General features: G+C 49.1%; 6 protein-coding genes across 6 annotated transcripts; 3 read left to right on the forward strand and 3 right to left on the reverse strand.

Moving 5' to 3' along the window:
- Nucleotides 1-983: 983 nt before the first annotated feature.
- On the forward strand, nucleotides 984-1,190 carry N7500_002049 (uncharacterized protein; the record flags this gene model as incomplete). The annotated part of the gene is made up of 2 exons (XM_056673195.1): nucleotides 984-1,080; nucleotides 1,105-1,190. The coding sequence occupies 2 exons, from the start codon at nucleotides 984-986 to the stop codon at nucleotides 1,188-1,190; spliced, it is 183 nt and encodes a 60-aa protein (XP_056536714.1).
- Nucleotides 1,191-2,267: 1,077 nt separating this feature from the next.
- N7500_002050 (uncharacterized protein) lies at nucleotides 2,268-2,744 on the reverse strand (the record flags this gene model as incomplete). The annotated part of the gene is made up of 2 exons (XM_056673196.1): nucleotides 2,268-2,478; nucleotides 2,647-2,744. 2 exons carry the CDS (start codon nucleotides 2,742-2,744, stop codon nucleotides 2,268-2,270), a joined length of 309 nt encoding a protein of 102 aa, XP_056536715.1.
- Nucleotides 2,745-8,733: 5,989 nt separating this feature from the next.
- Nucleotides 8,734-9,964, reverse strand: N7500_002051 (uncharacterized protein; the record flags this gene model as incomplete). The annotated part of the gene is made up of 3 exons (XM_056673197.1): nucleotides 8,734-9,454; nucleotides 9,590-9,649; nucleotides 9,762-9,964. The coding sequence occupies 3 exons, from the start codon at nucleotides 9,962-9,964 to the stop codon at nucleotides 8,734-8,736; spliced, it is 984 nt and encodes a 327-aa protein (XP_056536716.1).
- Nucleotides 9,965-11,629: 1,665 nt separating this feature from the next.
- N7500_002052 (putative signal transducer) lies at nucleotides 11,630-13,986 on the reverse strand (the record flags this gene model as incomplete). Its single annotated transcript, XM_056673198.1, is given in 3 exon segments — nucleotides 11,630-11,985; nucleotides 12,040-13,318; nucleotides 13,336-13,986. 3 exon segments carry the CDS (start codon nucleotides 13,984-13,986, stop codon nucleotides 11,630-11,632), a joined length of 2,286 nt encoding a protein of 761 aa, XP_056536717.1.
- Nucleotides 13,987-16,081: 2,095 nt separating this feature from the next.
- Nucleotides 16,082-19,614, forward strand: N7500_002053 (putative RNA binding protein Jsn1; the record flags this gene model as incomplete). The annotated part of the gene is made up of 2 exons (XM_056673199.1): nucleotides 16,082-16,239; nucleotides 16,305-19,614. The coding sequence occupies 2 exons, from the start codon at nucleotides 16,082-16,084 to the stop codon at nucleotides 19,612-19,614; spliced, it is 3,468 nt and encodes a 1,155-aa protein (XP_056536718.1).
- Nucleotides 19,615-21,022: 1,408 nt separating this feature from the next.
- On the forward strand, nucleotides 21,023-21,706 carry N7500_002054 (MT-A70 family; the record flags this gene model as incomplete). Its single annotated transcript, XM_056673200.1, has 1 exon — nucleotides 21,023-21,706. One exon carries the CDS (start codon nucleotides 21,023-21,025, stop codon nucleotides 21,704-21,706), a length of 684 nt encoding a protein of 227 aa, XP_056536719.1.
- Between the last annotated feature and the right edge of the window lie 168 nt (nucleotides 21,707-21,874).

Raw genomic sequence — 21,874 nt, forward strand, 5'->3', positions numbered from 1 at the left:
TTCTATGTTACCTACTCACAGAGTACCTAAGTAAATCTGGCTTGTCTCCCTGAAAACACGGATATCGACCTAGATCTTGCCATGTCTTGCCAGATTCTAAATAACAGCCACTGACACTATACACACACTGCAGCCGCTAGACACCGGTCTTCGACACTCATCTCTGCACCTATGTACAGTTTACCCATGAGCAGTCTTCGACATAGGATCCCCTAGGAATATAGTTTCAGATTCCAAGATGCGAAATCCCATATTCCAAACCCTTGCCGTTGAAACCCAGTCCAATACCTTGGCGCCTGTGATTACAAAACCAACCACAACGGAAGCATGCATGCGCACACCTCCTCTAACCGAGTCCCTTCTGCATAGAGGTTTGGCTAGATTCACAACACGGCTGTTCATGCGCGGCGTGACACGAGCTATCTTATATTCTGCGTCGACATCGCCCCCTGACCGGTAAATGTAAGGTGTTGTGGGTTTGTGTTGGGTTTGTGTTGAGTTTAGCGATGGGGTTGGCGTTGATGTTGGGGTTGGCTTTGGTGTTGGCTTTGGCGTTGGCGTGGGGTTTGCTATTGACGTTGCCCATGGCTACTAGTCCCAACAAGCAAGGCCACCGATGGGGTCTGGTGGTGTCGGCGATGCTGGACTGCTGCGAACTAGGATTCCGATTAGTGGGAAATAGGAAAGGGGTGTTAGGGTATGGCTGTGATCGAAGATAGGATATCGGTTTGTCATGTGTGTATAGGATAAGATTGGAATCGAGATCGAGTTGGATGAAATCCTGTCATGGTTACGGGGGATCGAATCGGCGTGGCGTCGTCCTACTGTAGTCATTTCGGGCGGGAAACCCTGTCCGTGAACCACCTTCTCCCATCATCTTCAACAGCCCCTTCATCGCCTACAGCGAACAGTGAGAGTTAGGTTAGTATGGACATTTCTTTCACAGCAAATGGACTGAGTCTTTGGACTCTTGTCCCTAGGAGATGGAGAGGGAGCGAGAGAGGAAGAGGGTCTTGGGTCTTTCTCTGCCTACAGAGGCGGACCGTGCAAGGATGGTTCTCCAGTCAATCTTTGAGATGGGTAAGTACAGCTTTTCCAAAACAGAGCAAAGCGTCGAAGTATCTCTAGCATTGGAGAGGAAAGAGGAGCGTCTGCGTCTACAGGAAAAGAGGCGCGCAGCGCAAGGGTGATCCACTACACCCTGAGCTTCCATTGCTCGAAACCGCACGGAGATAGAATCCGTGAGCCCACAGGGACTCCCATTCCATTCGACCCCTTCGAGAAACACCCAAGTAGCCCTAGGTCTCTAGTAACGGATATTCCGCTTCCATTGTCTGAAGGTCGAAGGAGCTTGAATAGAAAACTGTCCGTTGGATCGGGTACATCGTATAGACGCGCGTAACGTCGACGGCGTACTTGTCCCCCGTTTTCATCTTTCTGTTCCGACAATCATATCCCAATGGCAGACAGATGCAGCTCAATCTCGGTTCCGTTCACCCACACGTCCCGCGTTTGAATCGTCGATCTTGATGTTGTTCTTTTTCCACTTCTCTTTTGTGTTATGTCTCATCGCCAGGGTCAGTTTACCCATGCCCCGGCTGGTGAACTTGCATCGGGTTCCACACCTATCGTTGGTCGTATGCCCCTCCCTTATACCGGGGCTTGGTAAGTATTTTTCAACTTGACATCCAGGCCGCCTGAAGGCATACAGCCGTTCCATATTAACAAGATCACATTTGTTGGTTGAACAACGCCTGATGTCATTGCCACTGGGTTCGAATACTTTTCTTTTTCCCCTTTTCTTGCTCCTTGAGTTGGACACACTCTTTTACCTTTCCTTTTTAACAACCCTATTCATTGACATCCCGGGCAATATCTAAGGCGAAATCACATATAACAAAACACAACACTCCAGATGTTCAGATCACGTAGGGCATAATACCCCAGCAAAGAATATGAACGTGAAAAAAGGTGTCATGAGCTATATCGTCTTACCACACGACGTGCAGCATTGAAATTGTCTTATGTCTTTATCGAGGCCTAGGCAAAGAAAAAAAGAGGGCACTCTCATTTTTGTTCTCCTATGATCAACATATGAATGGTTCATTATGTCAACAACTCTCATTTCAACCTGGATTTCTCTGTGCCACGTCCCCGGAAACAAAAACAAAGAACAAATGATCACCGAAAGTCAAAAGTCGAAAGCCGAAAGCTACCAACCACAGCGCAGCTTCGCATTGCAAGGTTGAAAGCTGAAGAGTGCGACGTCAGCTCTCGTCCCGGACGCGTTGAAGGGCGATGTGGATCTCCTCGTTCGACGCCCCGGATCGAATGAGCGAGACGATCCGAGCGACGGACTCGCTATGAGCATCACGCATGACGGAGACCAAATCTTCTAGAAACTTCCGGTAGTAGTTCAGGTCGGATTCCTGCTGGCGGATCTGTTCAATGCGTTCGGGTGAGTAGCTGGCATGTTGGCTGTGGGGAGGTCACGGGGTCTCAGCTTTTGATCATCCATGTGTTGCTGGAAAGAAGCTTATTTACGGGCAGATGCGATTGGGAGGGAGAAACAGGTGAGATAGGTGAAAGAGGTAAGAGAGAATGGAGGTTTTTCGTTGCAAGCTGGGCGGGAAGATGACTACTCACCTTGCATTCTCCCTGCCTGCCGACTCGGTCTGGCGATTTCCGTTGCGGTCTGCTGGAGCTCCGTGGCCGTGGGAATTGGCTGTGGTACGGTCCGACATCTTGGAGTGGACTGTTTCAGGTGTGATTTCAAGGATTCTCTCCTATGTTGGCAAGGGTTTGGGGATGGTCTTGGCTATCGTGCTCGTAGCTGATCATGTGAGGGTTCTTGGTATCCTCCTGCGTCTACCTATAAATACCACAACTTCATAGCGGTCAACAAGTAGACTACTGGCGTTGGGCTGGGGATTGATAAATTCTAGTGAAAGGACGGGGGCGAAGGGCTCAAGAAAGCGAAGTATGGATATTGACCAGGTATGAGGGGTGGGGAGGGGGGAAAGCGGTCGGCCATACGTGTTTATAGACAAGTGTCACCCAACTGGGAAGTAGATAGCCTGATACATAGAATTCGTAGAAAGGTGGGAAGATGGGACTTGACGGAACTCGAGAGGTCAAAGAGAGAAAGGTGGGACCTTTAAAAGAAGGTATTTGGGGAAATACCCTAAGCAGATTGCCGCCAGTCTAGTTGGTCCATATAAGGCCGAAAAGACCTAGGGCGAGAATTATCAGGCCCGGTATAGTTCTGAGCTAAAGCTCTTGACCCTGTGCCTTTGATGAACACATTCACCTGGGAATTTCTGCAGAAAATTAACCACAAATTTGAAAAAAAAAAAAAAAAAAAAAAGGAATTGCATTGTAGTTGTTCACGATTCTCGAGACCTCGAATGGGGCCACGGATAAAACTGCCGACCAATCGTCGGTCGTGTTTTGCTCCACGAACGTTCAAGTATCATATTTGAACTAACTTAAGATCATGTTTTTCTTGTGTCTTGTTTTTTTCCAGCTTTTGTAATCTGGGCTCAGATCCCGGTCTGTGATTCGCTGGAGAATTGTTGCGAACTTGCGGCCCTGTAATTCGCATTTGTGTTCGCATCTGGATTCGAGTTTGCTGAGGGCTCTCTGTCGGATAGAATCTTGATTTCAAAGAGGCGAGACATTCCTTCTTGCATTATGTGGCGACTTTGGACTTTCTGCCAGAAGTAGTTTGTCAAAGTCGCTTAGTGGCAATGCTTTGCACATTTTCTCTTCTAAATAGATCTCGGGAGACAGGAGCAGCCAATTGGGACGGCTAGCACGTTATCCGCGGTTAGACTCGAACCAACTGCACGTAAACTGACTGCAAGTTTAGTAAAGATGGAATCCAACCATCTATCAAGATGGTTCGTTTGACTTCGTGAACCCTTCACTATGTCTCGGAGTTGAAGGTGTGAATTCAGGTGGATAATCTGGAGACGCTGGTCTCTCGTCCAGTCACAACCCGAACAGTCAGTCTCCTTAGACACACCCGGGAACTCGGGTTCTGTTTGCTTTCAACCCGAAGGAAACACATTGAAGAGGTAAAGTTCTCTGTCTTGTCGAGACGTGATTCAGCTTCCGTCTACGGACAGAAACTGCGTGCTGACTCGCTCTTTCCGTTCGGGATCCTTAGCGCCTTGCGGTTGCCAACGTCGAGATTCAAGATTCCTGTTCCTTCTCCTTTGATGACAATCGAACCCCCCATGTCCATCCTGTATACAATAATGGATAATCGACCGCACCTATAAAGCTGAGCACGTTTGGCTCTACTCGACGTCGCATGATCCGAATATTTCGTTGCCGGTACCACGACATCCGAAGTTCGAAACGTGAGCATCACGCCTTGAATGTCTTCTGGGACCATCTAGGCCTCGGTTGTTAGCCGTCGAAAAGCAAAACAAGGGTGTTATGATAACCTGGCTGTCCGGTTATGGATGCCATGGGCGCGGCTGGATGGGAGGGTCGGTTCATCAACACTCCGCGATGTTACACAGTGTGACAGGGTCTGGGCATTGGACCAAACACCCCAATTCAAAACTGTGACATGGAACCAGCATTTGATGTTGAGTCTGGCGTTAGTTTGTCCACGACAAACCACCTGACTCAATCCCTGGCTTGAGACTGCCTTCTATGCTTCTCTGAGGGTGTGCAATGGCATGTATCCTTTCTATCAGTTTCCCGTTATTGGCCATGCGGAAAAGCTCATCAGTGCCGCAGGATATCGTGTCTTGAACCCAACGGACCATCTCAGCTGTTTCCATTATCGCCTCCGCCGTCACGTCCGGGGTATTTGAGGGGTTTTTTCTAGGGCATTTGGGCTCCGTAGAGGTGTTTCTTCGAACAGTAACGGAGGCAAGAACAAGGTTGGAACGAAAATAAGTGAGCGGTAGTACGGTATGGGCCATAACCACCGTCGCCAAACCATACGTTATGAACGTCGTCGTGGGTCGTCTCCGTTCATCAGTTATGCGGTATATGTCGTCCCATGGCGGTTCAAATCAAAGGTATGATGTCTGTTGACCTTGCAACCTATCGAAAAGTCTGTGTTTGAAGACCGTCTTCGGGTCAGATGTCAACTTGACCGGAGAGTCTCATGGCCACAGAGCACAGAACGTCGTGGTAATCTGAATCAAACGCAACAAGGGGAGTATTGATCGGTGATTCGAGGTCATTTCAATCGGGGCACGGCGAAGACTGCTTGGGTGTTGTCGGGCTTTCGGTGGGAGTCGTGATGGGCATCGACGTTGGCTTATTTACACGGTGAAGATGTGCCATACTGTTTCCTCGGCATCCTGGAAATAGGCAACGCTGTCTTCATCCACTGCAATTTGTGGCTGGCTACCGGCCTATCTGCGTTAGTAATTACACAGCACGGTCGGTAAGCTGCCCCAGGACCATTTGGTCAGCTCGATGCATAACAGACGCAGTTTCTTCCTGTGGTCGTTTCCCCATTGATGTGAGACTTTCTTATAGTGACTGTGATGTGCCATGGGAGGGAAAAGGTGAGATTTAGGAGATAAACAGGTGCGAGGTTTACCCACCTCGAACTCTAGCTTGATCACTCAATCAGGGTCGATCCCTTTGATTCATGTAAGAACCCCTATCACCAGGCGACGTCAAATTCCGTGGAAAACCTCATCTCGAGGGTACACCTCGAGATTATCCATTTGCCATTTCTTCCAAGACATAAACCATCATAAGGGAGGTCAAAGTCTTCACCTTGCCCAAGGGGAAGGAAGACAGAGGGAAAGCCCTATCATTCACCCCGTGCCGCCAATTGGATCCACCTGCCGTGAGGAAAATAGTTCCTGGCGAGGCTATTGGGGGGGGGTCCACTGGCGCCAACGTTGAAATACGCAATGCGCATCAACCTCGCGTGTTACGATGTACACTGGATAGAAATTTGGAATCCGGACTGTGCTCCACCAATAGTCGAGGACGTTAGCATTTGTTGAATCGAAGTGTTGGATATGAAGCCTGGAGAGCACCTGTGATCGGGCCAAAGCAGATTTTCTTCACGGTCCAGATCTCACGACTGGCCACCAATGCAGCCGAAACCGACAATAACAACAGAAACTAGAGCAACGCTCTTCATATTGCTCTTGGTATGCATACCCACTACTGTTGTGTGCAGTTTGACCTCGAAAGAATCGTACGTGGTCGATGGTTGGTCAGAATCCATCCGTCGGCTCCCAATGTTCTTAGTCCACCCGTGAACTGAAGTTGCAGCTTGCCACCCAGAGTTGGTCTAGTTTGTCTCTTTCCATCTCGTTCGCTTTTCTTGACGATATGTTGTTACTCAGGTTATCCGTGGCTTGATCAGGGTGCATTTCAGTGGCAGAGAGGCAAACTAATTATATTCACAATAGAGCGAGATATGATTCAAGACTTTAAGTAGCATGTGATGAGGGGAGGGTGAGTCAGTTCTCATCATAGCCATAATCCCAGTCTCAGTCTCAGCCTCTCAGGGCATCAACTCCCTTGAGTCCAGAGAGAGAACTTGGAAACTTCCCAGGAACCTTGGAACTGGCGCCTCTAAGGGATTATGTAAAAGGATTACATGAACATGACAGGGCAGGTGACATCGAGATTCGACATCGAGTTTAGCTTCCCAGGTTTCTTGTACCATGGCAGCCACTTTACTCGATACGTGTTTACGATATCTGAGGCAGTACAAGCATCTTGCTCCAGGGGGTTTGACCCTATTGCCAACTTACAATGTGCACCAATACTTACACACGTGATGTAATCCCACTCATCAACCTTGGAAGACACACCGAAATTCAGTGGCTCGTTTTATTCACTTCCGCGAATCTTGGTATGAAGACATGAGCCCAGCTCATACATCTCGAGGCTTGAAATTAGACGCAAGAACAGCAGTCGACTGTCAGCCAGACAAAACCAACGAATCCATTTCTGAATTCAAGAGGTTCACCTTCATTGATTGATATCCCATTTCATATAAGTGTTATACAAAACTTTTGTTGTGCACGCCACATGATTACATTCCACAGCCACGTGAAATTGCCACCAACGCGATACACAAACACGACCCGCCACCAGCTCCCTGTTCCTGGTATGTATATGTACACGTGAACTCCTTAGAAACCCCGTCCTGCGCGTTCATTGTATATTCGCATCCGCCAAAAACGACAATCAACAACAACACAACGCACTGCCATTTATACATATCAAAACACAGAAAAGAAAAGAAAACAGCTTCAACTGCAAGAGTCAAAAGACCAACTCAAACATGTATATTTTCTCCCCTCTGCGAAATTCGCCCATGAAACGAAAGATCGCAAACACATTGACAGAGGCTCGAACAGCGACCAAACCTAAAATCAGAACTAGGTCTAGAACTACCACCACACCCATAACGGAAATTTCAAATATACGGGGGCAAGTATGGTGACAACTATAAAGACTATCAAAACACAACCCCAAGCCTTCACGCCACAATCACACACATGACCTGCCCCAAGCTCCAGTTCATTGAGCTCCTACTCCTCGGACGACTCATTTCGAGGACCCCATATATCGGGCGACATCGCGCCAATGAACCCATCGAAATCTGATTCTCAGGTCCCGCCTAAGTACTTCTTCAAACATCAATTCCCCAAGGATGAGGGTAATTTCTTATGGAACCTTATATAAGTGCTTATTTTAGTTTCTGCGTATGAGATATCGATACACATCATATTCATTTGTTATAGGATATCTATGCATAGGCTACGGGCTACCAGTGCTTACTATTCGCTTTGCACGGAGGCTGTCTGTAAGTCGGGCAAGGGCGCTATATGTACAGTTTTACTTCTTCTGATATCTAGGGCTCAGGTGTAGATGTTGGATTTGTTTGGCCATGAGATCTGCTTTCGGTGTCTTTATTGTTCATGAGGCAGATGAAACGAATCCCACAGGTCCCAGGGCGTTCTTTCTCCATTGTTTCAATTGTCTTCATAGGGTGTTTTTGCCTATTGGTGTTGTGCCTATCAGAAGTTATACATAGAAAAGTCGCTTGCATAAAGTGAGCCTTTTCCGCCTTTTTCTGCAGTCTACCTAATAACACTGGAAAGGCGGGCTTGGAGGTATTTAAGAAGCTCGCCGAAAAGAACTCTGAAAAGACCGCTGAAAAGACCTGTAGGACATCGTAAAGCCGCATAGCGGCCGTTTACTCTTGTTCATTATACCAAGTAATCTTGGAAGTAGACCACGGCGAACTTTCATTGACAGACTGGGATTGACGATTAGCCCTAATTTCGGCCTGAACCCAACTACAAATACACAGATAAGCACCCTACACCTTTTGGCCCTAGATCTTCCGGTAGGCTTATCCACAAATAAATAAGCTTAATTCAAGGACTAGACTATGTAATGTGTTTAAGTGTTACCGAAATAATTTTATCCCGGTGGGATAGATGGAAACAAATTCCAAAAGCTTCATTTGATCTAAATACCAGTGATATCCGCATTAAGAAATCTATATTTGATGGTATAAATAGTATGGAATAAAATAAAAAGCAAAGTCCATCATATCATATCATTTTCCACGCTGAAAGATTCACAGCTCGCTTATACCCAAAATTCAAAGAAAAGAAGAAAAGAGAAGCATGGGGGGAGAAATGAACCGAGAGGAAACCAAGGAAAGAAAAGTGAGCAAAGATATGCTCATCCCATTTATCTTCTTTGTTCAATTCAGTTTTTCACATAGGTATCAGCGGACCGGCCGCTGATACCCCGCGCCATAGAGATAGGAGCAGAGCGTTTTTTATACGAACCATCTTCCCACACAGCACTGCTGGCAGGGAAGATAGAGCCACTGTCCGAGACACCGATGGGGCCGAGATCCTCATGTGCAGAAGCAATGTGTGGGACGACCAGCTCGACGCCCTTGCTCACGCTCGTACCGGAAAAGTACGGGTTGTGGCGCGGGGGAAGAGGCCGGGCCTCGTACATGCTGCCGAGGTAATCGGAGGCGGTGCTGCTGAAAGACGAGGCCACGGTGGACGGGGTGTTCGTCAGGCCGGGGACATTGCTGTAGCCGTGGGCACTTCCGGTCAGGGCGGGAAGGCTGGAGCTGCTGCGCTGGACGGCGGGCCGGGAGAGCATGGGCTCGCTGGTGCCGCGGTGGAACTGAGATAGGTAGTTCCATGCGTCGGAAGATGCCAGGGATGAGGCGCTGCGGGCTAATACCGGCTTCCACTCTGTGGGGTCGAGATCTGACTTGGCATCATGCACGTGGTTGGGTATCCGCATGGTTGGAATTGAGTTGCTTGGCACCCTGGTTGGGGTCAAGGGGGCCACGATAGTGCGTGGAGAGAGAGGAGGAGATGTGGGTGGTGTAGTAGTGGAAGACATTGAGGTCATAGATGGTAATGATGCCGAAAGTGGTTTGCGAGAGTCTTTGCGGCGGCAACTGTACAGATGAAAGGAAATGATAAGTATTCGAGTACTGAGATATTATGCAGGCCTCAAACAAAGATCTGAGAATTGGGAGAGGAAAGGAGAGGATATCAATGGCTCTAAATATAGGCCGGGGTGTGCCACATACCTTTCGCTACAATATAACAAGGAGTTGTTGGGGACAGTAATCTGGTTCTCGCACATAGCACTGGAATTGGGTCAGCTTTATGTTGAAGAAAAGACCGGTGTATCACAAATGACGGCAACAGGCATGTGAGAGAAATAATCCCTGCAAAAATAAGAGCTTTGGATTGACATACCAAAAGTTCAAGAAGCTGGCCATGTCAAACTCAGTATCGTCCGAAGACGTAGATGGCTTACTCGCTCCCCTTTGTCCTGAGCCTAGTTTGGTGATGTTGGGACCAGATGTACCTCGTCGATGTAAAGCTGGACGAGTAGGCTTAGGCTTAGCGACATGAGGAGTGGAAGGAGAGCGGCGGTGGAAGGGGGCTGTTTGAGTCATTTGTGGCGGTGAAAGCATTCAAATGCCTCACTATCTTATCAAAAAAGAAGACTATCGAGACTGGATCAAGTGTGGAGCACAAGAGCCCCTGAGGGAGCACAGACTGAGGGATTTGTGTTGAAAAAGGTGATGATTTCAACTGGAATGTGCCGGGCCGGTGTAATTGGGAATACAAATGCTTCGAGGAAGAAACACCGGAGTATGTATACTGAGAAAATGAATGAATTCACTGATAAGATGTTAGCATCTGACACACGTTCTCTTTTTGCAGACGGGGACCCCAGGGCTATCTTTAGCCTGTGAGTGGGGGGAGATAAGAGCAAAACAGGCCCTGAAGGTCCTAAAGATAAAGAATGACATACCAGTTTATAGGTACCTAGGTATCAAATTGATTTAAGATTGTTTAAGACTGAGGAAAAAGACACAGAATGAAGAGAAGGGAATTGGAATATAAATATCCATATAAGAGGGAAATTCTAGCCCTGAAGATAAAATAGAGAAACGTGCTGTTGCGGTAGGATGAGACGATCACGTCTAGACTCCGTTGAAACAGATGTACCCTGTAAGTCACTTCCGATGGGCCCCGACGCCATGATGCACGCTTAAGAGTACTTCCCGGGTACTTCCCGGGCACATCCCGAGGCCCGAACACGCAATCCCCGATCTAGACCAGCTGAGTCACCAGTGACGATAGAGCTTTTTCTATAATTAACCGGCTTTTTTTCTTTTTTTCTTTTTCTTTTTTCCTCGCTTTTGTATATACAACTTACCTCCTGAATCCGATTGAATCGGGATTATCTTCGTGTGTACCTCCTTGGGCCTGAAACGCACAGATGTAGATAGTCCAACATATCTTCTGCAGTGCAGTAGTGCATTAGTGCGCAGGGACCATATCTCCGGAGGGGGTCGGATCTGGCGTGATCGGTAGATTTACATTCTTAAGAATCTCTACCTCAGTATGTACAATTCACTCCGTAGTACGGAGTGTATACATTGATACCATATATACCCTGGAAGAACTACATTCTAAATGACGCCATAAATCCCTCGAATTGAACTATTTCATATATTACCATATGGCGTGAACAGGTGGGTAGGAATACATCATTGCCCCCTGTTTACTCCCGAGGTCCGCACATAGGTTTGTACCAAAGTCGTGAAGATAATATACAGAATTAAAATGGCCGGCTACGGCGACAGTGAAAATAGATCGAGAATCTCAGTGGGGTTGATATATGAAGTGCCACACTCCGTACGTCGGCCTATTACGATAAAATGTTGGGGCCTCGTCACAGATCATTCCAGGCCTTGCACATCGTCGATCCTCCGTGTTTCGGGTCCATGGGGGAAAACCGGGGCTTTGTTTCGAGAATCCCGAGGGTCCCCAGTCTTTACCTTCAGATTTACGTTGAGACTCCTTTTTTTTTTTTTGTTTGAGACTTTTTTTCCCCCTTACCCCTTTGCGTTCCGTCGGGTACCGATGTGGTTCCTTGGATGAACCAGGTAGGGATATAAAACATCACAGGGCAAGCTGAAATTGATTTTTTCTTATAAATTGTGGGCCAGGTGACATCTGTCAACATAGAATACATCATCTGAAGCTTGGACGAACTCTGCTGTGATGCTGACATTTAGGGTCTCGATTTCTTGGGTATCTACAAATAATTATGCTTTATCAATCTCCATTGGCTCTGGTGCTCGAGTCCCAGCCGGAGTGGGTGTCGAAGGAACCTCATCGAGAGCCATTTTGTCCTTCCCTGTGATCGATTCGGCTCCCTCATCCCTGTCGATCGGTAGTCTTACTGTACCTGGGCCCGGCTTGCCTGTAAATCGCTCAGGTACTCCACGGGCAGCCTCGGCTGGGCCGACAAAGCATCCAAGCATCGAGCTCCAGATATACCCTTCTGATAGCAGACGACGGATCTGGCCATACGCGTATGAATTTGCGTAAGGAAGAGCAGTCTCTGGATCGCGGTAACGCGAAGGCAATGAGGTGATGACGCAAAGCGATGATGAGATTTCTGTTGTGTGAGGTTAGCCTGAGAGAGTCCTAACAAATCGAAAATGAAACGTACTGGTCAAACGAGCAGGCTTCTTGGCGTTGAAATACATGCTGTATTTACGATGGTTGGCGGTCGCATAATCAAAGTTCTCCAATATTGTAAGAGTGCGTCCCGTATGTTCAATCACTGGAGGGGGCTCTGGAATCTCAGGTTGCGCTGGTTCCTTCACTATTCCATTTGACAATTGGGATTCAGACTGTAATGTGGATGGTTGGTTTAGGCTCTGGGCTGGAGCATTTTCGGGCACCGTGGCTTGACTAGTTGCTGCAGTGGCCGGAGAGGCTTCAGGGGCCTGTGCAATTGCAGGGCTGATAGTCGTGGCTGATTCAACTGGCCGAGATATGTCCACTGGTAGCTCTGGGGCAATCGCCCCAGCAGCATGTGATAAAGGGGTCTCTACCGGAATCGGTTGGACACCAGCAACGTGTGGAGTGGCCAAACTTGCCTGGTCTGTTGATTCTGGAACTTGATTAATCTTGGCAAAATCTGCACCCGCTACAGCCGCTGGGGGTTGATCAATATCCATGGCATCGTCGTTCTTGGTGGGGGAGTCAGGCAACCTTCGAGTAGAGTCATTGCCCGCAGAATGCAATGTATGACAAGACGCTGGAATTTCCACAGCAAAATTTTTCTCCGGATGTTTAGACAACTTTGAAGATTGCCTTTCAGAGGTGGGCTCATCTCGCGCAGAGGGTGGTACTAGTGTATCTGGGTCAACCCCTGGAGCTTGATTTTCCACGGCATTGTCCTTGCTTTGCTCGACAGGAGTTTTCATGATTGCCTTCGTCTCTGAAGGGTTTGCATCTGATTGGCTGACGTTCGGCCCAGAAGACACTATGGGGGTGTCTGCATTATCTGCAGTCGGAGCTGCAGGCTTTTCGGGTGGCTTATTTTCAGGCGATTTCTGGTCTAACATGGAGGTGGGAGGTGGAGCGGAATTTGCTGGACTAATGGTCTCAACTGCATGGAAGTCTGGTGGTGGTTGCGATGTGGCTGTGGTAGAGGCAGGGGCGGATCCAACGATACTTGCAGATTTCAAGGACTTTGACTCTGCCGCAGCCTTCTCTTTATCTTCCTTTTCTTTTTTCTTCTTCCTCGATTCTTCTTTATCTGGCTTTGGTTTGATGTCGATTTTGCCCACCCGTGTGAGCCGGCCGTTCGTCCATGTAGCTACACCACTCCAGTAGGAAATCACCGGACCATCAAGACGGCGGTTTTGTAGTGCTTCGATCCTCGCGCGTCTTTCGTCCGCTTTTCTTTTTCCGACAGCTCCCAGCGGTTCAAACTTTTGCTATTGAGGCGTTCTACCCTTGCAGCCTCCGCAAGATGATCTTCCTGGGTCATCTCTTTCGGTTTTAAATGGGCCTTCCGCTTCTCTGCCTCCTTCATTGTAGCGATTATGCGGACTCGTTTTTCCTGGCTGTCCTTAAGACGAGCATGCGTAAGCTCCTTATTGACCATGGTCTGTCGACGCGATGATTGCCGAGTAGGCCCATCCTCCACAGTGGGAATCCACGATATGCGCTCTGACTTTTTCTTCGGACGAGGGGCGGCGGCCATAGAGGATGGCGCGGTCGGATCAATCTTAACTCGTTTGCGCAATGTCTGAAACCGGAGGTCATTCTGGGCTCTGCGTTTCTTGCGCTCATCTTTTTGTAGCTTTTGTTCACCCTCGTAGTCGTTCTGCGCGTTCGGTCCTTGGTCCTCATCCTCGTCTGACGATTCAAGCAATTCATCCTCTGCATCCGGGTCTACCTCATCCGCAAACTCATTATCGTCTTCGACTTCCTCAAAGAGAAGCGCCAGGTCATCATCGGCAGCGGCCTCAAGGAGAGCAGACATGTGCAGTCCCGCCGTACTCCGTTTCGCGCGTCCACTGACCAAGGATTCTACCGGCATCTCTTCTTCCTCGGAAGATTGTAGTCCAGACGATGGGTCTTCTTCCATAATGTCGGCCATGGTGTTACTGGGGTGGCAGGTGCCTTAAAAAGGACGATTAAGCATCAGAGGCGAGAAGGGGACACGCGCGCGGGACCAACTATGAATCGCGTGTCAATGATCAGCAAAAAGTTGGAAAATTATAGCATGTAAAATGTGGAATCTGCAATTCAAAATGAGCTGTTGAAATGGTGGAAGGATACCGTTACGGGCAAGTTGGCAAGGAGAGTGGCTTGACCCGGTAGTGGCGCGAAAGAAAAGTTGGTGCCTCAGGTGAGCACATATGATCTGGCCAATGATCTCAACTAACGTGTTTACTTCTCTACCTTGAAGCAACGACACAAGATTCCTCTGATAGTTTATCTAGTGCTACCCTCATCGCATACTGATACCACTCAAATATTCTCTCAGAGACGATCATTGATTCTATCATGTACTCCGTGCCTGTACCACGATGCCTTGAACCTGCCGGTTCTTCCGTACCGAAAGCTTCTGGAAGCTTGGCGAACACCCTGAAGATCCAGAAAGCACCCTGTACTTCAAGCTAGCAACCGGCAGATCAAGTCTAGTCTGTTTACGTCTCTAACGCACAGCCACCGTGACCCATCCAAGACGGTTCCAAGCCTGACGCCTCTAGGAAGGAGGACCTGTACCTGAGCCATATCCCTTGCGCGCATCCAACAGTCTTTTCAAAACATTGGTCAATTCTGCCTAGATGACCGGTTGCATCATATCTTATATGCCCAGGTATGTTTGATGTGAATGAGCTTCCAAGGTCCATCAATATACAACATATCCAAGGATTCAAGCGTTGAGGCATGACGCACTGGAATGCGGGGCTTTTTTTTCGTTTCCACTCTGGTCTCTTTAGGGTGCCATGAGCGCTTTTCTTCCGAGAGAAAGCTTTTTGAGTTGTACTTTTATGGATATGGGGTTATGAAGCCCCCGATATTTGTACTGAACGTATACCTCTTGAGATGATTTGCCATGTCTAGCGAAAACAGATTCTCCGAGACATCCAAATGACATCGATGGGGCCATTGCCAAACGCCTGGAGGAACTGCCGATTCCCGATATTTGCTCCCGTAAGATGAAACAGACCTCAAGTTTAGATGTCCAGGTACTTGTGTTGGATATCTCAGAACTCGATAGAAAACGAAACCAGCCAATATATAAAGTAAATAGATTCAATTACATTCAATCATTCCATATCTCAAACCAAATTTCATCTGAATCAACAATCGAATTGTGGGTGAAGCTGGAGGGCCCTCCACCAACCACAGCCATCTTCCTCGGGCATCCGGCCAGCTCCCCAACATCTCTCTTCTCCTTCTTTTCTTCTCCCCTTCTCATCCTCCCTTGACTTTGCCCTCACTTCTCTTTTATTTTTTTCTTTTGATTTCTGCATTCTTAGGGTGAATTCAACTTTTGGTTAGTGTTGAAACACACTCTCGGAGCGCAACACTAATTCACTTCCAGCCACCTCGATCCCTTTGGACCCGGATCATCCTTTCCATCTTTGATTTCTCAACTCGACGCACTCTGTGCCAGACCATCCTTGTGAATTTGCCGTATTTTTTTGAGCCTTGGACGACCTTAGAAAAGGACTTGTCCTTTTTTTTTCCCGCTTCAGCTCAACTCGATTACTTTCGGACACCCGCAGATTGTCATACACCCCGAGTAAACGGTGAGATTGTCATCAAAGACCCCCGACACAGCACAGTGATTCCTGCATGTGGAACGAATTGCTTTTCGAAATATCCTCACGATTCATCTCGACTTTTTGGGATTGCTATATCGACCCCTCCCACTTTGCGAACCCCCTCAATAGCCAAAACACGTATTTTGAACACCAACTAATTTCGACCTCTATTTCCAGTGTGCGTCCTTGATTCCTCGGTCTATCCTTATTTTCATTTTTCTTATTCCACGCCTTTGAACGACAAAGCTCATCTAAGTCCCGACTTTGCTCCATTTTGGGATTCGCGCGGTGGTTATAATTTGGAAAAGATTCGGGCACTGCCCTATCGAAGGCATAAAGTGATAATCCATAATGTTGCCGGTTTCGCGACCTGACGGTCAGATGAATTTCAATTACATCCCAACTACCCAACCCATGTCGGGTACCTCGACGGGGCGCAGCTCTCCCAGTGATCTGGCAGGGTCTGGCAACCCAAGAATGCCATTTGGACCTTCTCCGGGGTCCATTGGCAGTTCGAGGCCGGGGGCTGGCTCCCCATCTCATGATTTGGCATCACGTCTATACTCGAAGCGGTAGGTTTGCTTCCCGTGGGATATAAAACCGCGACAACTAGCTGACACCTTCACTCTTCCTGTAGAGCCCGTGAAATTCAAGCGCAAGAAGGCATTTCTCCCAGTATCTGGGGGCCCCCTACTAGCGGTCATTCAACCCCGCTTCGCGAGAATATCCCCGAATCCCCGGGTCAAGATAGCTTTCCCGATTTGATTCCCACCACCAATGGCTCCATGGACAGCCCTGGCCGCCGAGCCCGCGCTGGAACAGTCCCATCTCGTTTCCCTCCGATGGGAACCCTGAATGAGGTGGATCTTCAGCAGCCTTACATGCCGCAGACCTCGCGACCCACACCCTCAACTAGTCCTTTTAGGCCCCCCGGTGTTTCTGGGATAGATACAAGTTCTAAGGTTGCGAGTTCAACTGGGGTGCCAAATCCGGCATCGCTATCCCGCCTTCGAGCTGGCTCGATGCCGCAGAGGGGCAACTTTTTGGGAGGTGGCGGCCCCTTCGGCCCATCATTGTTTTCAACCAACTGGTCGACGGGTCGTGAGAGAGCTACAACTTTGACTAGTATTCGATCTTCGGAAGGACCGACTTCGCCCAGCCACTCTTCTTTCTCGAGAGATGGACTCGCGGACACCGATGTGAAGACTTTGGATTACTTAGGGCTTGCAGAGACCCCGCAACAGGGAATGGCCTCTCTTGCACGTCCCTCAATGGAAGCGTTGATGCAACAGCAACAGCAGCAACATCAAGCTTCTGCGCTGCCGCCACTCCTAGCCGAGCTGGCAATGATGAAGAACAATAATCGATTCCGATCATACTCTGTCAATGCGAAGGAGAAGTACGCAGATGACGAGGATCTTGAGTATGAGAGCCGTTACTCCCAACTTCCCTCAGGCACTATGACGCCAACCGCCGCTGCAACCGCCGCGCAACTTGCCGCCACACAGGCCCAGATTCACCAGCATAATCTTGCTGTCCAAGCTTTTGCCAGCCATGCCTCTGTCAACAGACCCAGGGCACGAACTGCTGGCATTTTGGAGGCACCTCCCCAGCGATCGTCGATCCGCAACTACCTTGCCACGCCCTCCCGTCTTGACAACAGCTTTAGTGCTGCTGACCTGCAGATTCCTGAGAATGGTGAATACGATGAATTGTCCGAGGCAGTTCAGCTGATGCATCTTGGTGGAAACGGTATTACCGCCATGGTTGGCCGACAGGCCAACGAGATGGTAGATGAGAACAACCAGGATGGACCTACCCGGGCCCTTTGGATTGGTAGCATTCCCGTGTCCACTACTGTCACATCTCTAGAGGCCATCTTTGGAATGTATGGAAAAATCGAATCGACCCGTGTTCTCACTCACAAGAATTGCGGGTTTGTCAACTTCGACCGCCTCGACAGCGCTGTGCAAGCTAAATCGCTGCTCAATGGCAAGGAGATCTTCCCAGGCGCAGGTCCCGTTCGAATTGGTTACGCCAAGGTTCCTGGTGCATCGGCCACCGGTACTCCTGGTGCAAATGGCATCCAGTCGTCTCCTACTCCTGATCCGAACTTTAAATCCAATCCCGCAGCGGCAGATGGGACAGATCGAGCTGACAACAGTAGTGCCGTCCCTCAAATTGCCGCTCTGGCTGATCTGTTGCCTGAAATGGTGCAAATCGTGCAAGAATTCGGCGCAAGTGAAGATGACTTGAAGAACATCACGGCAAGCATCCAGACTTCCATCGCGTTCCAAGATTTCGAGGATGAAATTCCCTCGGTTCAGGAAACGAGCCAGTCGCGCATGTTTGACGCCCCTCGTCTACGTGACATCCGGAAACGCATTGACAATGGCGCATGCTCTATTCAAGAGATTGAGGAGACTGCCGAGGCCATGCTTCCTGAGGTTGCAGAGCTAGCGTCCGATTATTTGGGTAACACTGTAGTTCAGAAACTGTTTGAATTCTGCTCTGAATCCACCAAAGAGAAAATGCTATCTCACATTGCCCCCCATCTCTCCGAAATTGGTGTCCACAAGAATGGAACTTGGGCTGCGCAGAAGATCATTGATGTCGCGAAAACTCCTGGACAGATGCAGTTGATTGTTGATGCTCTCCGCCCTTATACCGTTCCTCTTTTCTTGGATCAGTATGGAAACTATGTCTTGCAGTGCTGCCTACGTTTTGCCAGCCCCTTCAACAGCTTTATCTTTGAGTCTATGCTCAGCCGGATGTGGGAAATCGCTCAGGGACGTTTCGGCGCCCGAGCGATGCGGGCTTGTCTCGAAAGCCACCATGCCACCAAGGATCAGCAGCGGATGCTTGCATCTGCTATCGCTCTCCACAGTGTGCAGTTGGCTACTAATGCCAACGGAGCTCTTTTGCTCACTTGGTTCCTTGATACGTGCACATTCCCTCGCCGCCGAACAGTGTTGGCCCCGAGACTCGTGCCTCACCTCGTTCACCTCTGCACCCACAAGGTTGCTTACTTGACTGTTCTCAAGGTGATCAACCAACGCAACGAGCCTGATGCTCGAGATATTGTTCTAAAGGCTTTGTTCTTCAGTCCTGGCGATGAAGTTTTAGAGAAGATCCTAAGCGATCAGACATCTGGCGCGACTCTAATCTTCAAGGTCTTGACCACCCCGTTCTTTGACGAGTCTATGCGGACCGAAGTCGTGAAGAACGTGTCCAAAGTTCTCACAAAGCTCAAGGCTTCCCCAAGCCAAGGCTATAAGCGCCTGATGGATGAAGTGGGCCTCTCCTCACGTGGTAGTGGTGGTCGGGAGCATCACCATGGACGTGAGGCGGGTCACTCCACCCCGGAGAAATCACAACACCGCCAGGCTCGTCACGGAAGCACCGGTTATCCAGCCCAGCCATCCACGGACAGGCAGTACAATGGGCAGTTTACTCCCAACACGTTTGGGCAGAACCCTGACGCCCGTCCGATCTCCGCTGACCAGTCCAACCCCCCGCCCCTTGACCCATACTCGACCAATGGGCTCGGAAACCACTTGAATGGTATTTCCAGTGCAGGCGGATACAGCCAGGAATCTCTGAGCCAGCAACAACTGCAATACCAAGCCTTCCTCGCCGCTCAGGCTCGTGGCGTCGCCCCAGGCTATCCTGGCATGCCGGGCGCCAACTACGGCTACCCATCTGGTTCGCCCGCTGTGGATAACCTGCGATCTCTGCAGCCGCAGCAGGCTTCTCCACTGTCTGGACCTGGCCAGATGAGTCCCAACCCGATGCTTGCCCAGAACTACCAGCAGTTCAGCCCCATTGTCAACCCTGCCCAGATGTATCAGTACCCTCCGCAATACTACCCCCAGGCCCAGCCTGTGCAGGGGCAGTCGGGCGGAGGCCGACGTGGACGGGTGAGTTCATTCTCGGATCGGCCCTAACCCGTGTAATGCGGCAATACTAACGTACATGCCTTTGCGCCCAGCGTTGATCCCATCTTCGCGTATGATTTCTAATCGACCTTCCTGCCTTCCCATATACATGTATAAATTTTCTTGATCATCTTCTTCTTCTTTATTTTCTTCCATTTTTGAAGTTTCTCATGGAGACCAAGCGGCTTTATCTGGCTACGTGTTGTGATCTCACTGTCCTATCTCTTCGCCCTGATCGGACGCTGGATCGCCGGCAGGGGAGAATCGGACCCGGGAGAGGAACTGGATGCGCATAGGGAATCGGTGAAAAAGTCTTGTGTCTCTTCTGGGTGGGGGGCCCAGTTTTGTATCTTCAGCGTTTTTGAATGACCTCGTATCTTTTGATCTTTCGATAGGACTTTTTCTCTTCAGTCTATTGTTTTAAGATCGAGATTTTGGCTGCCTAGTGGAGCATAGTGAATTGATGCATATGTGGAAATTATATCGTACTGAATGCAAATAAATCGAATTGAATTGAAAAGAATCAACTTTATCAAGATCTCTCCCATGTTGAATTTATGAGGCCAAGAGAACTGAAACTTCAACAACTACCCGGCGTGATCAACCGCCCATTTTCACCATCCCCAACAGGGCGGAAGACAAAGCCCAAGATGAGCAATACTACCCAAGAGACCGAAATTCTCTTCCAAGATATAAATATATACCTCCTCGACATCCCACATTCAATTGCGCTTGCGCAAGAAGGGAGACCAACGCCACACCAACAACCAGCCCCAGAATCAAAATCAAAATCGGGAACAGGAAAGAGTACACATAAGGAATTACTTTCATGCGAACCTATCAAAGAGCCATTCCCCTCTACCGAGCCCAAAAAGCCAGCTGCTCTCGCCAAGGTCCTTGACAGCATTCCTATTTCTGAGAGGCGGTTCCACTCGGAACTGATATTGCCACTCGTGAGGGATTCTCTCGAAACCATCAGGGCCGGATTTCCCCATGATCGCAGATGGTGTGAGGCTCGAGCTGTGCCTAGTCAATCTCACGATAGCACAGGGCCGAACCAACATCCACGGAAGCGGCGGAGGGGAAATGATACTACGCACTTAGAGTGTGCGCTAGATGGCCATGTTTCGTTTGAGAATGAACCCCCCTAATTCTATCCACTACCTCGCCGAACGACTTCGAGGCTTTATCAGATCTTGCCATTGTCAAGAATCCATCACCAGAGCCCGCAATTGTTAGGGTTAGAAACTGGCACGATGGTGAAACGAATTCTCTGTGTGAATATGCTGTCCCACCTGAGTCGAGCTTTGTACTTTGTACACTACCTCTATCTCAAACCGAAGCCGGTCGTCCATCTACATCCAATCATTATCCAATCCCTGGGCTCCCCAAGCACCAGAAGTTCAATCTCATCCTCATGGACCCGCCCTGGCCAAATAAATCCGTGCGGCGCAGCAGACACTACCAAACACACCACTATTCCGAGATGGATGTGCTTACTGAAGGATTACGAGATATACTACGTGTACACTCGCATGACCCTAAAATAAACCAGGGGCTACAACATTCTGAAACACAGACTGGTCGCCCGACTCAAAGTGAACAGTCTATAGCTGCTATATGGATCACGAATGCGGAAAAGGCCCGGCGAGCAGCATACGAGGCCTTGAGCGGTGCAGGATTTTGTATATGTGAGGAATGGGTCTGGGTCAAGACTACGTGGGACGGACGACCGATCACAGCACTGGACGGGCTCTGGCGAAAACCGTATGAGATCCTTGTCATTGGCCGCAAGAGTGGGCTTAATGTCAATGTCAACGCTCAGGCTAGCAGTACAACACCCCTGTCTCAAGTGGATGATCTGACACGGATAAGTGAGGCCATCACCACGAGACGAGTCATCGCTGCGGTTCCAGACTTGCATTCTCGTAAACCAAACCTGAAATCTATTTTCGAGGATGTGTTTTTCACCGAGGTTGGTCAGCTCCAGGACTATTATGCCCTCGAGGTGTTTGCACGTAACTTGACCGCTGGCTGGTGGGCTGCTGGTAATGAGGTCCTCCGGTTCAATGCCCGTGAATGCTGGGTTGATCTTGGATAGAGGAATACAGAACTGTACCAATCAGGTAGATATGCCTTGCGTGGATGAATTCCGGTGCTGTCAATCAATGTTGACTCAACGCTAAAGTTTACAGAGTCGTGATACTTGTACGTGTATTCATTGCATGGCCCCATATACATATCAGGCCCCCCTTCTGCTTATTTTCCC

The sequence above is a fragment of the Penicillium coprophilum genome, assembly GCF_028826855.1.
Source record: "Penicillium coprophilum strain IBT 35676 chromosome Unknown utg000002l_segment0_segment0, whole genome shotgun sequence".
NCBI classification, from domain to species: Eukaryota; Fungi; Ascomycota; class Eurotiomycetes; order Eurotiales; family Aspergillaceae; genus Penicillium; species Penicillium coprophilum.